We start from the raw sequence: 16,404 nt of genomic DNA, 5'->3' as shown, positions 1-16,404 counted from the left end.
TTTGTTATTTGTTGCTATGCAGTAGTACAAATCGGTTTGGCATTGCACTTACATGACACGACTTCTTATAAACCAACAGCATATGATCGCAGACACAGTGAGAATGATTCGCCACTGCCAAAGCGACCAGCCAGGTGAGTATTCTTGTTTCTGGGTGAATTCAGTTGGTGCAAAAAGCATCACAAATGATAAGACAGGCTTAGTCAGAGAGGCTCTTTAAGTTCATTGTCTTCTCTCTGTGACAAAGTGTTCTGTTGAATGGAGTATTGATGTTTGGAACCATTCATTGTGAGGAATCTAACGCCATCTGCAGCTGAGTTAGTGTACTGCACCTGTGCCGGGTCTGTTGTCTCCCTCTCTGTATTTCTCTCTTACAGTTTCTAAGCAACCGTTTCCAGACAGTCTTTTATTTTCTTTATATGGCCATAATAGAGTATGTGTTTCTACCAAATGTGTGTGAATGTGTGTGTTCTCGAGTCTAACAGAAAACTTTTCAGCGTGACTAATTAGCACGTTTTGTGTCTGTCTCTTAGGCAACGAGGTGATCGGGGTCGACAGTGGAGGTGAGGGCAAGTGTTAACTACCTGCACATTATCGACAATCAGCAGACTCTTTTCGAACTGTCACACAAACTGGAGCCTCGCGCTTAAACACACACACACACACTACACACAGACACACACACAAAACACACTGGACACAGCGCAACGGAAACGCAAGCACTGTGTGAACACAGAGGACGCTTTGTACAGCGAAATGCCACACACACTCACACATACACAGCAACAAAATCACACTACCCAGCAGTGGTGCCAAGTGGACAATAAGGTGCCATGTGTTCTGACAAAACTTACAAAGACAAATAGCTGCATTCTGCCTGTTCTCTAAAGGCTTTATAACCACTGAACCTGTACTTATAAAGGATTTATAAAGTCCGTACACGCTCTGTGAACTGTCTACAGGAAGAGATTCTGCGCAGCAACAGAGATTTGCCAAACTAAGGAAGAAGGCTGTAATTAGTTTGTATAATACCTATTGGACTGAATATGCCCTTGGTTTTTGTTCCTGTGATGAGCGTTTGGTTTATTTATGAGCCTGTCCAGCAGGTGGAATGTTCCTTTATTTCAGACAGAGTCTCGTCAGAGGTCAACAAGGATTCAATAGCCTCGTCATAATTTCAGTTACAAACACAAAAACGTCTGTAGAGGAGTTAGATGTGTTCATAACCTGATGGCCAAAATCTGCTCCATCGATGGTCTCATATTATTTCATCTGCGTATCACATATCTGCCTCCTGATGCATTTATATGCAGGATACATGCTATAGTTATGTAGGTGTATGATGTGGAGCTTTTTTGGGTTATCGTGCTGTGACATATTACGTAACACAAGCAGCATCCAGAGCTTACATTATCATACTTACACCTTTTTATCTTTTCTCACTGAGGCTCTGTCTTTTAACTAAAAATGTACTTGAGTGACAAAAGGTGCAACTCTAACAGTGTGTTGTACCTGACGTGTGAGGGAAGCAGGTTTTCACTGACAGACAGTGAGGTTTGAAATGCTAAAGCCCTCCTGAACGTGCCAGAGTTCAAAAACTGTTGATGAGCAGTGAACAGTTATTGGTTCTTCTTTCTGTTTTAAAGTCCTGGTTGACTTTTAGCCAAACACTCCTCGGGCACTCTTCTCTATGATGTTTTTGTGTGAATAGATGATGATTATTTTACATTGTATATAATATGGACCTATACATTTTTCAGTGCCAAATGTCATGTGGAGTCCTGCAGCATAGATGTACTGTAGAGCTCTTGGTTTGTTTAGGAGTCTCTTTTTTTGTCACTAATTTTTTGGTTTCCTTGAATAAGCCCTGGAATGACGTCATGTAAAGCAGATCTGATTCCTCGCAGAGAAACTTTCTCACACTCTGACGACTGATTTCAGGGTGTGTGTGTGTGTGTGTGTGTGTTTGCTTTCGTGTGTGTGTTTGCTTTCGTGTGTGTGTGAGAGAGAGTGTGTGTGTGTGTGATGGTATCCCACTCGTTCTGGGTTGCTATGGAAACACAGCCCCAACATAATTTTTTTCACTTTTTTTTAAAAGGACCAGTATGTAGGATTTAGGGGGGCTCTATTGACAAAAATGGAATATAATAGTGTATAAGAATTGTTGTGTTTTTGTTACCTTAGAATTAGCCCTGTATTTCTACAGAGGGAGAGGGTCCACCATGTTACACCGCCTTGTTTCCACAGTAGCCCAGAAAGGACAACCAAACACTGGCTCTAGACTTTCACGTTTTTTTACGATACCTGAAGGCCACTGTAGTTTCTCCTACACGCTTGGAGGGGGAGGGGTGAGGCAAGGGGTATTCAGTTGGTTGCAATCTGCAACTTCACCACTCCATGCCACTAAATCCTACACACTGGTCCTTAAATCCTTAGAGTTATACTGTTAGAAGTCAACACACTGCACCACAGAACTTAGCTTTATTCGCCAAAGTCATGTTCATGAGGAGATTTTTGACATAGTCGTTTCATTCTTACTGACTGAAAAGATCACTTCATTGGGAAGTGGTCTTGTGTAAACTGCCTGTGAAAATCAACACAGAGTGTGGACAGAATAATGGAAGCACAAGGACACAGACTTCCAGCATTAAAGTAAGACTGTATGGTGAGATTTTATAGCTTTGGCTCATCCATTAATGGTTTTCTACATGTTGGCAAGGAAAATTATCCGTCCTGAATCCATTCAGTTCTCATGGTCTGGCAACATACTCCTGTTGATACAGCCCTGACATGTGAAAAGCATCTATTTGTTATTCAAATCCCTGAGTAACCAGCCCATCTTGTTCATAGAATTATGACTCTGGCTCACTCTGTAGTCATTACAAAAGAAATGCTGCATGGGATGAAGGGAATCATTCGGTAATTTTATATAAACTGATGATGATTCATTCAAAATAAGACAAGAACCACATCTTTCAGAATCATGCCCAGTCTTAGTTTGGCAGCCCTTGTAAGTGTTTGTATTATTTTGTCCTCACCCTGTATCTATTCATGCAGTCACTTCAGTGGTACATTTCTGCTGAGTAGGAGGAACCATCCAAGGGTGAGATTCCTAAATGTTATGTAGTGATGCATGTCTCGCATTGTTTAGATAGTTATAAAGCATGGGGGGTAAAGTGCAATACAGTAGAAATGTTGTTGCCACAAGTGTTCATCATCATCATTTCAACACTAAGCCTTTCATAGCACAGAGCTGCTTTCTCTTGCAGACTATTATTATTCAACTACAAGAGGGAAAACCTGAATTTCCCAAACTGTCTTGGTACCAAAAGCATCTTTGGTTCATTACAATAAGAAATTAAAGGGTGATTTCAAGGTAAAGACTCACTTTAAACATAGTTTTTGTGTTGTGAGTAGCTTAGTCATTGTCTGTGCATTAAAAACTCCCAGACTGTAACCCACTGCTGTCACCAACACACTCTAAAGATGCTGTGACACTGAATGTGGAGCCAGTTATACTTACCCAGATAATTCCAATTGAAAGATTATTTGAGGCATGTAAATATTTGATATTAAGGAAATGTAAAAACTAAACAAACACTAAAGAAGTCTGTTTCTTGTCCAAGAAATGTTGCTTGATATTACACATGTGAGTATTGAGATTCCTCCTTTCCAGTTACTGAGGTCCACAAATATCAGATAAACAATTTTAGAAAACAAGAATCATATTCAGTACTGACAGTGGATTTCTCCTTTAAACCCCGACTCAGTTCCTACTAACTTAACGGTAGCGGATGAAAACACACACTAATTCATGTGTGTCTATTGCCCACTCTCTGGGGGCAATAGACACACATTTCGATATAGACAGCTTCTAGAAACAATTACGAGATAATGCTAAATGCTAAGCTACAGTTTTGCTGTTTAGCATTTAGTTAAAAGGCTAAGCTACTGTAACAGTGACACAAATGAAGAAAAGGGATAAAGTCAGGAAACTCACTGTTCATTACACAACTATATTTAGCTAAAGTTTGCTACCATTAGCTAAAATTAGCCACCACAAGCTACCAGTCATACCAGACCAAGTACCCCTGTAGCAGCAAAACTCTAGTGTACGTAATTGAACAAAACTGTGCTTTAATGCTTGTGAGTTCAGCTTTTTATTTGTAAGGGAAACACTTATTTCTTCTCTTTAGAGTTACATAGTCACATTTTAAAGATGATTTTTGTGAAACTAAGTCAGTGATCCTTCAACTGCAAGAGCTGATAAATCTGTGCTTTGTTCATATTCAGTATCACAGAGAGACCTTGTGGTCATCATTTTTACTCTTAACCTGTACATGACACACACATGCAAAGACACACCTCTGCTTACTGTGTCCAAAAAGCAGAATAATTGTGCTATATTAGTTATTTATTGTAATATATTGTTTATTTATGTATTTCAGAGATAACGAAATGTCTCAGTTTATGTGCCAGAGGTTCAACAAGATGTTTGTGGTTTGAAGCTGCAGTGCTGGAATGTAAAAGTCCTTGTTGTTATGTTTTGTGGCCACTTGAGGGAAGCAAAGGAGCAAGTCAGAGTGACAATGCTCATCTCTTTCCTCTGGTGTCAAATGTTTAAATGGAGGGAAAGCCAACAAGGAGGTTGTATTTAGTGTTTATTGGCCATTGTCATGACTGTGTGAAGTCATGTTTTTTTTTTTTTTTTTGGTTTAAATTCTATTTGCATGTTAAAACAAAAAACACAAAGTTCACAATGCAAATGGGGACACATTGAAGGCTTTGTACTATTGTAATATTGTTGATGTGTAAATATATGCCTACGTTGATATGTTGTTATTATTTATCAGTTGTAAATGGAAAGAAAAAAAAAGTCAACCACAAAGCAATACGTCTCCCCTCGTGTCCCCTCAACCTGCGGACAGCTGAAGCCACACGTCTTTTCTAAAGCTGCGTTTTACTATGTCAAAAATTTTACTGAAAATGAATAAATTATAGGTTTTATGTGACATCTCCAAGTGAGCTGGTGGTTTTTTGTCTTATGTTCATATATTATGTAGCTGTATACAACTGGAAGTGGATTTGACCAGTGATCACAGCAACAGTTCAAACACCCTCTCTGAGGCCTTTCAAGAGGACCTTCATAATGCTGATGATGAAGATGTTTGAGTATTGGAGCCATTCTCTTTTTCTTTGTAAAAAAAAAAAAAATCAATAACATACACTATAGGAGATTCTATAAACAATGCAGAAATACACTGATCTTAGAAGATCCTATATCATATATGCACTGCTTTTGGAGATCCGGTCCATGTATCACTAACCAGATTAGCACAGTTTTAAAGAGCAATATTTGTTGTTTGTGACTTAGTACAGAGGGCAAAAATAAATTGGACTGAAAGGTTCCTGGTATTTCTATGGAAATGATATCAGAAGTTAATTCACTTGTATCATATAGTAATAAATATTTATTACTTCTATTTAATTTCCTTGTTTTCATTTAAAAGTCCTGGTTAACTTTTAACCAAACACTCCTCATACATGTTTCTCATGACACTATGATGTTTTAGTTCAAATAGATAATATGTAGAACAAACTATACATGTACTGTAGAGCTGCAGTAAAGACCCACAAAAACAAAACAGTGGAAGTGCACCTTCGGTTTCACTGGAGGAACTAAACAGCAAAAATACATCATATTTTTAATCAGTAGACACTTAATACTTCAGGTCTCCGTCAAGGTCTGACAACCTTGACTAACGTTGCATTAGGTAGAAAGGGTAACATATATCATATATATATCATATATATGATATATATCATGAGTAGGGTTCCATGATGATAGCAATGATATGTCTTTTAAACAAGTTCATTTTGATTTCCACAAAAATGTTTTTGTATATCTTCAAGCCCACCACACTATCAACACAAATGTTAACACAGGACATGGATCTTCTTAGACCATTTGAGACATATTTATAATTCCTTTTACATTTTTACACAGTAACATTTTTATTTCATATTTTTAGAATAGCTTCCAGAGCTGTAATGGATATACCTTTGATAGACATGAAGTGATGAGAAGAGCACCGTCATAATGCTGATGATGAAGATGTCTGAGAAGATCATATTGGAGCCGTTCTCTTTGTTATAAATTCAAAGAGATAAAATATAAGAAATTCCATAAACAACACAGAAATATACTGATCCCAGAAGATCCTGTTTGGGTATCAAGTGTAGATTAACAGCTGGATCATATATGCACTGCTTTTGGAGATCCGGTCCATGTATCACCAACCAGATTAGCACAGTTTTAAAGAGCAATATTTGTTGTTTGTGACTTAGTACAGAGGGTAAAAATAAATTGGACTGAAAGGTTCCTGGTATTTCTATGGAAATGATATCAGAAGTTAATTCACTTGTATCATATAGTAATAAATATTTATTACTTCTATTTAATTTCCTTGTTTTCATTTAAAAGTCCTGGTTAACTTTTAACCAAACACTCCTCATACATGTTTCTCACGACACTGTAATGCTTTAGTTCCAACAAATAATACTGATTTTATATTTTAGTTTATATAATAAATTATATATGTACTGTGGAGCTGCGGTGAAGTACCAGAAAAGCAAAACAATGAAGGGGCACACTTGAGAAGAAAAGATGTTTGTGGTTTGAAGCTGTGATGCTGGAACGTAAAAGTACTTGTTATGTTTTGTGGCCACTTGTGGGAAGCAGAAGAGCAAGTCAGTGTGATGATGCTCATCTCTTTCCTCCGGTGTCAAATGTTTAAATGGAGGGAAAGCCAACAAGGAGGTTGTATTAAGTGTGTTATACCCCATTGTCGTGATTCTGTGAAGTTGTTGTTTTTTGTTTTTTTTAAAAGAAGTGTTTAAAATCCTGTTTCCACGCTAAACCAAAATGACAAATTTGACAATCTTACAATAGTACAAAGCCCTCGATGTGTCCCCTCTTGCATATAGGGGACACACAATATATCTCCCCTTGTGTCCCCTCAACCCTTTCTAAAACTTATTTAATTATAGGTTTTATGTGACATCTTCATTGAGCAGGTGTTTTTTTCTTCTTTTTGGCTCATGTTCAGATATGATGTGGTTGTGAACCACTGAAAGTGTTTGCCAAGTATATTTGACCAATGACATCACATCAACAGTTCAAACACCCTCCCTGAGACATATAAAAGAAAGTGGCCTCCTGCTGTCTCTGCAAGATTCTTCATATGATCCAACAACACAGAAAAGCTCCATCATACTCTAAAGACTTAGACAGAGACTCTGACACCAACATGATGTTGCTCCTCTTCTTGTTTGTTCTGACTCTGGCTGCTGCGTCTCCTTCAGATGAACGTGAAGTGAAGCTGCAGCGTGGAAACTGTCCCATGTTCTGGTTCAGCTTCAACGGCCGCTGCTACAAGTACGTCTCCACACGTTTGACCTGGGCTGATGCAGAGCTCCAATGTCGGTCAGAGAGAGCCAACCTGGTGTCCATCCACAGTCTGCAGGAACGGAACTTTGTCAAGGACCTGATCAAGAACTTTGACAATGCAGAGGGACGCACCTGGATCGGACTCAGTGACATCCACAAAGAAAACAGATGGATGTGGTCTGATGGTTGTGTGGTGAAGTTTACCTTTTGGAGTTCAGGAGAGCCAAACAATTACCACGGGGGTGAACACTGTGCTCACAGCAACTATGAACCAGACCGGAAATGGAATGATGTTCCATGTTCTCAAACTTATCCCTCTGTTTGTGCATCTCGCATAGATTGTCCTTAGCAACTGATGTTGTTTCCACCTGTTGCTCTGTAGAAATGAATTTAGCCTCAAAAATAAAGAAACAAATGCACAAGTTAATGTGTGTATAGAAGTCATTTCATGAATGTTTCTGTGGTTGGTCAAAGGAAATATTTTCCCAGTGTTTTCATACCCTCCATTTCTCTGTTTTACTAATTTGAACATACAAAAATGTTTTACTGATAGACGTTAAACCAAAAGTAATTCACTTTTAACAACAATGACATGAAGACACCTCAGTCCACATACAATATTTTTCCTCCTGCAGGTTTATTTAATTGTTCTCACATGTCTGCTCTGGCTTTTCAGGCTCTGTGGTTGTTAGATAAATGAAGGGACAGTTCAACAGCTGGTTGAGTTACATCATGAATACATTACTGATCCAGCAGGTGTAGTTATTCATCTATACAATCACACCGTGGAGAGTCAGAGCAGCAAACAGTTTTCTTATAATAGTACATAGTTAGATGTTTTGTGAAGGTTTCTTGGTTATTATCAGCTGTTCTGGCTGTGGCTCTGTCTTTTAGTAAAAATATACAGCTCCAGCGATGAATGCTATTTTCTTAACCAATGGCTTTTGTTGTCTGACTGTGATGTATGAAGCACTAGAGCTCAAGCCCCCAATCACTTAACTCTACACCAAGTAATAACACAAAGGGCAGAGACCAAATTCTCCTATGCTAAACATAGATTCATTGAAATTAAACCAGGGTGACTGTGTGCACGATCCTGTTTGGGTATCAAGTGTAAATTAACAGCTGGATCATATATGCACTGCTTTTGGAGATCCGGTCCATGTATCACTAACCAGATTAGCACAGTTTTAAAGAGCAATATTTGTTGTTTGTGACTTAGTACAGAGGGTAAAAATAAATTGGACTGAAAGGTTCCTGGTATTTCTATGGAAATGATATCAGAAGTTAATTCACTTGTATCATATAGTAATAAATATTTATTACTTCTATTTCATTTCCTTGTTTTCATTTAAAAGTCCTGGTTAACTTTTAACCAAACACTCCTCATACATGTTTCTCACAACACTGTAATGTTTTAGTTCCAACAAATAATACTGATTTTATATTTTAGTTTATATAATAAATTATATATGTACTGTGGAGCTGCGGTGAAGTACCAGAAAAGCAAAACAATGAAGGGGCACACTTGAGAAGAAAAGATGTTTGTGGTTTGAAGCTGTGATGCTGGAACGTAAAAGTACTTGTTATGTTTTGTGGCCACTTGTGGGAAGCAGAAGAGCAAGTCAGTGTGATGATGTTCATCTCTTTCCTCCGGTGTCAAATGTTTAAATGGAGGGAAAGCCAACAAGGAGGTTGTATTAAGTGTGTTATACCCCATTGTCGTGATTCTGTGAAGTTGTTGTTTTTTTTTTTTTTTTTTTAAAGAAGTGTTTAAAATCCTGTTTCCACGCTAAACCAAAATGACAAATTTGACAATCTTACAATAGTACAAAGCCCTCGATGTGTCCCCTCTTGCATATAGGGGACACACAATATATCTCCCCTTGTGTCCCCTCAACCCTCAGGCAGCTGAAGCCGTACATCTTTTCCAAAGCTGCATTTTACTAAGTCAAATTTTTTTCTAAAACTTATTTAATTATAGGTTTTATGTGACATCTTCATTGAGCAGGTGTTTTTTTCTTCTTTTTGGCTCATGTTCAGATATGATGTGGTTGTGAACCACTGAAAGTGTTTGCCAAGTATATTTGACCAATGACATCACATCAACAGTTCAAACACCCTCCCTGAAACATATAAAAGAAAGTGGCCCTCCTGCTGTCTCTGCAAGATTCTTCATATGATCCAACAACACAGAAAAGCTCCATCATACTCTAAAGACTTAGACAGAGACTCTGACACCAACATGATGTTGTTCCTCTTCTTGTTTGGTCTGACTCTGGGTGCTGTGTCTCCTTCAGATGAACGTGAAGTGAAGCTGCAGCGTGGAAACTGTCCCATGTTCTGGTTCAGCTTCAACGGCCGCTGCTACAAGTACGTCTCCACACGTTTGACCTGGGCTGATGCAGAGCTCTACTGTGTGTCACAGAGAGCCAACCTGGTGTCCATCCACAGTCTGCAGGAACAGAACTTTGTCAAAAACCTGATCAAGAACTTTGACCACACTGAGGGTCGCACCTGGATCGGACTCAGTGACACACAGAAGGAAGGAGGATGGATGTGGTCTGATGGGTCTGCAGTGAACTTTGGCTTTTGGTATGCAGGAGAGCCAAACAATGATGAGGGACATGAAGACTGTGTGCACAACAACTTTGGGCAGAAATGGAATGACAGACCATGTTCTGATACTTATCCCTCTGTTTGTACATATCGCATGGCTTGTCGTTAACAACTGATGTTGTTATGTTTGATTCAACCTGGTGACTTTTCACCTCTCGCTCTGTAGAAATGCATTAGGCCTTCAAATGATGAAGTTACTGTCTGTATTAGAAGTCATTTCATTAACATTTTCACAAATGTTCCTGTGGTTGGTCAAAGGAAATATTTTCCCAGCTTTTCCATATCCTACAATTTGTTTGTTTTACTAATTTGAACATACAAAAATGTTTTACTGATAGACGTTAAACCAAAAGTAATTCACTTTTAACACCAATGACATGAAGACACCTCAGTCCACATACAATATTTTTCCTCCTGCAGGTTTATTTAATTGTTCTCACATGTCTGCTCTGGCTTTTCAGGCTCTGTGGTTGTTAGATAAATGAAGGAACAGTTCAACAGCTGGTTGGATTACATCATGAATGACTGTGTGCACGATCCTGTTTGGGTATCAAGTGTAAATTAACAGCTGGATCATATATGCACTGCTTTTGGAGATCCGGTCCATGTATCACTAACCAGATTAGCACAGTTTTAAAGAGCAATATTTGTTGTTTGTGACTTAGTACAGAGGGCAAAAATAAATTGGACTGAAAGGTTCCTGGTATTTCTATGGAAATGATATCAGAAGTTAATTCACTTGTATCATATAGTAATAAATATTTATTACTTCTATTTAATTTCCTTGTTTTCATTTAAAAGTCCTGGTTAATTTTTAACCAAACACTCCTCATACATGTTTCTTATGTGACTATAATGGTGATTAAATTTTTCTTTCTAGTTTATATAATCAACTATATATGTACTGTAGAGCTGCGGTGAAGATGCACAAAAACAAAGCTGTGGACGCACACAGTAGAGAAGACACCCTCTGCCATGTTCTCTCTGTGTGTGTATGTGTGTGTAGGGAGGTATAGTCAGTGGTCCTTTACACCAGGGTGCAGCAATAGGTTTTTAAACATCAAACATAAAGGCAAGGATCTCAACAGTGACTTCATCAAACTCTCAAGTGTTTGATGCAAGTGAATTGTACATAAATGGAAAAGGACTGGGAGGAGGGTTAACCATGATCGCCTTTTGCTGCTATAGGAGTGCGTGCACCACTGACACAATCACAGATGTAACTTATTTGCATTTCATTAAAACATTTTGCATTATATTATGTTTTCAAATAGAAAAGACATATGTCATCACAGCATATTGGTATATTGGAATATTTCCAAACTTTTTAAATATTAATATATACATATATAAGTTTGTGTGTGTGTGTGTGTGTGTGTGTGTATCTATACATACACACATCTGTATACATACAGTTGATCACACACACACACACACGCGCACACACACACACACACACACACACACACACAAACATCAAATCACATGTAACTACCTCACTCTGTGACATGACTGTGAAATGACCTTCAGTTTACAACACCTGTCACAGACAACTGAGATTACTGTTAGTTGAGTGTAAAAGGGAAACCACACCACTGACCAAACCTGTTCCTTAATCTGCTCAGAAGCAGAACAGAGAGAAACAGAACATACTCTAATAAGATGAACAAGTTGTGAAGGAATCATTTTTTTTCTCTGACAGACAGGTGTGTCACATACAGGATGTGACAGGAGGGCTAAAAGACTGAAGCCAGGATAGAGCGAAATCAGACAGAGGCAGGCATGGAGTGCATGAGTCAAAAGAAAGAAGCGTGAAACAACCCACACAGACAGCACCTACACTATTTACCTGATCACATAACTTGCATTTCATTTAAACATTTTGCATTATTTAAGAGCTGGGTTGTCTCCATCCTCTGTCACACACTTTTAAGTGAGGTTTCGACAGTGGCCACTTGAGGGCAGCAGAAGAGCAAGTCTGGTTTTAAATGTCACAATGGAGAAAAACCAGCAGGCTGTATATAGTTAGTGTCATGTCTCTGTACAGTCATGTTTTTAAAAGCAAATATTGTTATAAATATTATTAACAATAATAATTAATTCTGATAATATTATATTTGTATGTTAAAACAATAAACACAAAGTTCACAATGCATGAGAGAACATGTTTATTTTCCTATGTTTGGTATGGAATTATGTGACATATCCAAGTGAGTTTGTGGCTTTTCTGGCTTATGTTCCAAAAAAAAAAAAAAAAAAAAAAAAAAAACTGTACTGTTAGGTTGTGTACAAATGAAAGTGTCTGCCAAGCGGACTTGACCAATGATATCACAGAAACAGTGCAGACACCCTCTCTGAGGCATATAACAGTAAGTGGCCTGTTATCTTTCTTCGTCAGGGTCTCGATTCCACCTCATGGTGCTGATCATCAGATCATCTCTAACCAACACATCAACCTGTTGCACTGCTCCTCTGACAGAGAACATGATGTTGCTCCTCTTCTTGTTTGGTCTGACTGTGGGTGCTGTGTCTCCTTCAGATGAACATGTAGTGATGCTGCAGCGTGGAAACTGTTCCCTGTCCTGGTTCAGCTTCAATGGCCGCTGCTACAAGTACGTCTCCACACCAATGACCTGGGCTGATGCAGAGCTCTACTGTGTGTCACAGAGAGCCAACCTGGTGTCCATCCACAGTCTGGAGGAACAGAACTTTGTCAAAACCCTGATCAAGACCTTTGACACTGCTGAAAAACAAACCTGGATCGGACTTAGCGACATCCACAAAGAAGGCACATGGATGTGGTCTGATGGGTGTACAGTCAACTTTGTTCTTTGGAACCCGGGAGAGCCGAACAATGTTGGAGAAAATGAACACTGCACACACAACTACTTGGGCACAGATGTGAAATGGAATGACATTAATTGCTCTCATACATTCAATTTTGTTTGTGCATCTCGCACAGTTTGTCCTTAGCAGCCAAGAAGTTTAAGTCTGATTCAACTCATCACTAAGGTGATGCATTAAGCCTATATAGAAATGTACATGTTTATGTAGAGAAGTCGTTTCATTAAAGTTCATTTTCATGAACGTTACATACTAACTAAGGAGATTTCAATGGTGGGTCAAAGGAAATATTTTAAAACCTCAATATGAAAAATCTCAATATGTTTAGATTCGGAAGAAAAGTAATTCAACAGCAGTAATACTGGTATAAAGTACTTTTTTCACATGTAACTCTACTGATGAACAAAAGAGATAGTTTGAATATATTATAATTTCATGTATTTTATACAAGGTTAAAATATGCAGTACAAAACTTAATACAAAGACGTCAATCCTTTCATATCTTCAAGCTCACCTCTTTACCCACACAGTCTGGGACTGTTCAATAAATTGTTCAATTAATAAATATATATGTAAATAAGTTCTGTATGAATGATTTTAAAATATTAATTCTTATTCTTACTCTAATTCTTATTCAGAAGATTATAATGCTGAGTTTTTGTTGACACTGTCAGAAAGGTGTTCCAGTGTGTTCATTACTGATGTTACAATCAGTGGTGAACTGGATTATGCCACAAAATGTTGATTGGTTTGTTTGTTTGTGTTACACAATAACACAAACAAAGTGGGAAAAACGAGCACTTTAATGGATGCACTTTGACATGGACAAATGTCCACTGGTTTACATTGCAGCAGCTGTTCATGGTTACTGAGTACACTTTCTCAACTGAGCTCTTTCTCAATATTGCACTGATTCCAAAGATTTCATCCCTATTAATCATTTACACCCAAAACATGGGAAAATAAGGCCAAGATTTAAAAAAAAAACAATTATCTTTTAAGTATCATTACCAGGGATTTTTTTTTTTTAAATTATGGCTATGCAGATTAGTTGTTAGTAAATGTAGCTCAGAACAATCTGAGATACATTTGTGTATATAAGTTGTGTTTACTTGTTACTTGTTTACTTCTTGTGTTGATGTGTAAATATATACCAATATTCAGTGTGTTTTATTTTTTATCTATTGTAAATGAAAGAAAATTCAACAAAGCAATATGTCTCCCCTCACATGTCATCAACCTCCAGACAGCTGAGGCCACACGTCTTTTCTAAAGCTGTATCAGTTATAGATTTTATGTGACATCTTTACTGAGCAAGTGTTTTTTTGGTCTCTCTTTTTGTGCCAAGTGCATTTGACCAATGATATCACAGCGACAGTGCCAACACCCTCTCCAAAGCAAATAAAGAAAGGGGAAAGTCAACTGTCTCTTTCAGGGTCTCAATCCCACATAACAGTGCAGATCATGTAAGAGAAGTGAAACTGCAGCGTGGAGGGATTCATGCTGCAAGTCAGATTCAGTGTGGTCACTGTTCACCTGATGCTCTGTTGACAGACAACACTGCAGCATGAGCACTGTGTGCGCAACAACTTTGGCACAGACTTGAAATGGAAATACAATGCGTGTGCTCGTACACTGGTTTTGTTTGCGTATCTTACATCTTGTCCATAGCAATAGAAAAGGTTATGTCTGATTCCACTTGATGATTTTCCATCCCTTGCTCTGCAGTAGTGCAATAAGCCTAACTTTTTTGAATAATGTCAGAATTTTATTGTTTCATCATTGAACCATAGAAAACTCTTTCATGATCACCTATCATAAATCTAAGCTGCTGGACAAACTCTTTTTCTGCTGTGATGCTGGAATGTAAAAGTCCTTGTTGTTATGTTTTGTGGCCACTTGAGGGAAGCAAAGGAGCAAGTCAGAGTGACAATGTTCATCTCTTTCCTCTGGTGTCAAATGTTTAAATGGAGGGAAAGCCAACAAGGAGGTTGTATTTAGTGTTTATTGGCCATTGTCATGACTGTGTGAAGTCATGTTTTTTTCTTTAATTAGATCCTTTTTGCATGTTAAAACAAAAAACACAAAGTTCACAATATAAGCGAATACACATTGAAGACTTTGTACTATTGTAATTTTGTTGATGTATAAATATATGCCTATATTGATATGTTGTTATTATTTATCAGGGGAAGTCTCCCCTCATCTCCTCTCAACCTTCAGACAGCTGAATCCACACGTCTTTTCTAAAGCTGCATTTTATTATGTCAACATTTTTTTTTACTGAAAATCAATAAATCGTGTTTTATGTGACACCTGTGAGCTTGGCTCATGTTCAGATACTGTGTAGTCATGTACAAATGAAAGTGTTTGCAAAGAGCATTTGACCAATGATATCACAGAAACAGTGCAGACACCCTCTCTGAGGCATATGTGGGCTGTCACCTGTCTCCTTCAGGGTCTCAGTCCCACCTCACAGTGCAGATCATCTCCAACCAACACATCAACCTGTCATCTTGCTCTTTTAACATAGAGATGCCAACATGATCCTGTTCCTCTTCTTGTTTGGTCTGACTCTGGCTGCTGTGTCTCCTTCAGATGAACGTGAAGTGAAGCTGCAGCGTGGAAACTGTCCCATGTTCTGGTTCAGCTTCAACGGCCGCTGCTACAAGTACGTCTCCACACGTTTGACCTGGGCTGATGCAGCACTTCAATGTTTGTCACAGGGAGCCAGCCTGGTGTCCACCCACAGTCTGGAGGAACACAACTTTGTCAATTTCCTGATCATCAACACAAGTGTTACAGCTGTTGTCTTCAGAAGTTCACCTCCCATCACGTTCATGAATATCTAGTTATGTACATAAAACTCAGTATTTACACATCAGATAGCAAGTCACATAATTGACTAAATTTTGGAAAAAATGTATGACTTCAGCTGAAATGAGGGGAGATTCTCTGTGGTCATTATAAAAGATGACAACTGAACACAGGCATATTCTTAGACAATATTTATATTTTTATATATTTTTATATATTCTGTTCTATGGCATATCAGGGATCAACATCCCTGATATGCCACAAAACAAGAGGATCAGCTGCAGTTATGGGTCCAGTGACTTTAGAGGAAAGGTAGAAATATAGACCATTTCAAAATAAAAGACTAATTGTGGATTTAAAGTCAGTTAGAGAGTTTGTGGTGGCAGTGGGCAGTGAGACACAACAACTTAGCAGTGTATGAACAGCTGCCTCTGTCTCATGTCAGGTGATTTGCATGAACTGTGTGGAGAACTGATAAACACCCTCTGCCCTGTGCTCTGTGTGTGTGTGTTTGTGTGTGGAGGTATAGTCAGTGGTGGTTTAGCAATGGGGTTTCTTGATGCTGTTGATGACCCATATCACTTTGTAGTCATCCTGCCGAAGTGAGGGAAGTGTCTTTCGGTAAAAGTAAATGGACTGTACTTTTATAGCGCTTTTCTAGTCATTTTGACCAC

At 38.3% G+C, this 16,404-nt stretch overlaps 4 protein-coding genes across 4 annotated transcripts in view; all 4 read left to right on the top strand.

Moving 5' to 3' along the window:
* rapgef5a (Rap guanine nucleotide exchange factor (GEF) 5a) overlaps positions 1–5,021 on the top strand; it is a 103,072-nt gene extending 98,051 nt beyond the window's left edge. The window contains exon 27 of the transcript XR_007809185.1: positions 4,878–5,021. The gene's annotated coding sequence lies outside the window, so the exon portion shown is untranslated. The remainder of the gene's footprint in view (positions 1–4,877) is intronic.
* Positions 5,022–7,295: 2,274 nt separating this feature from the next.
* On the top strand, positions 7,296–7,877 carry LOC108877837 (lactose-binding lectin l-2-like). The gene has a single exon (XM_018668052.2). It carries the CDS (start codon positions 7,311–7,313, stop codon positions 7,797–7,799), a length of 489 nt encoding a protein of 162 aa, XP_018523568.1. The 5' UTR covers positions 7,296–7,310; the 3' UTR covers positions 7,800–7,877.
* Positions 7,878–9,464: 1,587 nt separating this feature from the next.
* LOC108877846 (lactose-binding lectin l-2-like) lies at positions 9,465–10,843 on the top strand. Its single transcript, XM_018668064.2, has one exon. The coding sequence runs from the start codon at positions 9,630–9,632 to the stop codon at positions 10,176–10,178; it is 549 nt and encodes a 182-aa protein (XP_018523580.1). The 5' UTR covers positions 9,465–9,629; the 3' UTR covers positions 10,179–10,843.
* Positions 10,844–12,438: 1,595 nt separating this feature from the next.
* Positions 12,439–13,493, top strand: LOC108877830 (lactose-binding lectin l-2). The gene has a single exon (XM_018668039.2). It carries the CDS (start codon positions 12,485–12,487, stop codon positions 13,040–13,042), a length of 558 nt encoding a protein of 185 aa, XP_018523555.1. The 5' UTR covers positions 12,439–12,484; the 3' UTR covers positions 13,043–13,493.
* Positions 13,494–16,404: the final 2,911 nt, after the last annotated feature.

Source organism: Lates calcarifer, linkage group LG3 (assembly GCF_001640805.2).
Source record: "Lates calcarifer isolate ASB-BC8 linkage group LG3, TLL_Latcal_v3, whole genome shotgun sequence".
In the NCBI taxonomy this organism is placed as follows: Eukaryota; Metazoa; Chordata; class Actinopteri; family Centropomidae; genus Lates; species Lates calcarifer.
Note: the sequence above shows the minus strand (reverse complement) of the source record. Positions and strands in the feature narration are given on the sequence as shown.

Bases quoted from the DNA above. Each gene is read 5' to 3' on its own strand.
- LOC108877837 (XM_018668052.2), top strand. From the start codon at position 7,311: ATGATGTTGCTCCTCTTCTTGTTTGTTCTGACTCTGGCTGCTGCGTCT.
- LOC108877846 (XM_018668064.2), top strand. From the start codon at position 9,630: ATGATCCAACAACACAGAAAAGCTCCATCATACTCTAAAGACTTAGAC.
- LOC108877830 (XM_018668039.2), top strand. From the start codon at position 12,485: ATGGTGCTGATCATCAGATCATCTCTAACCAACACATCAACCTGTTGC.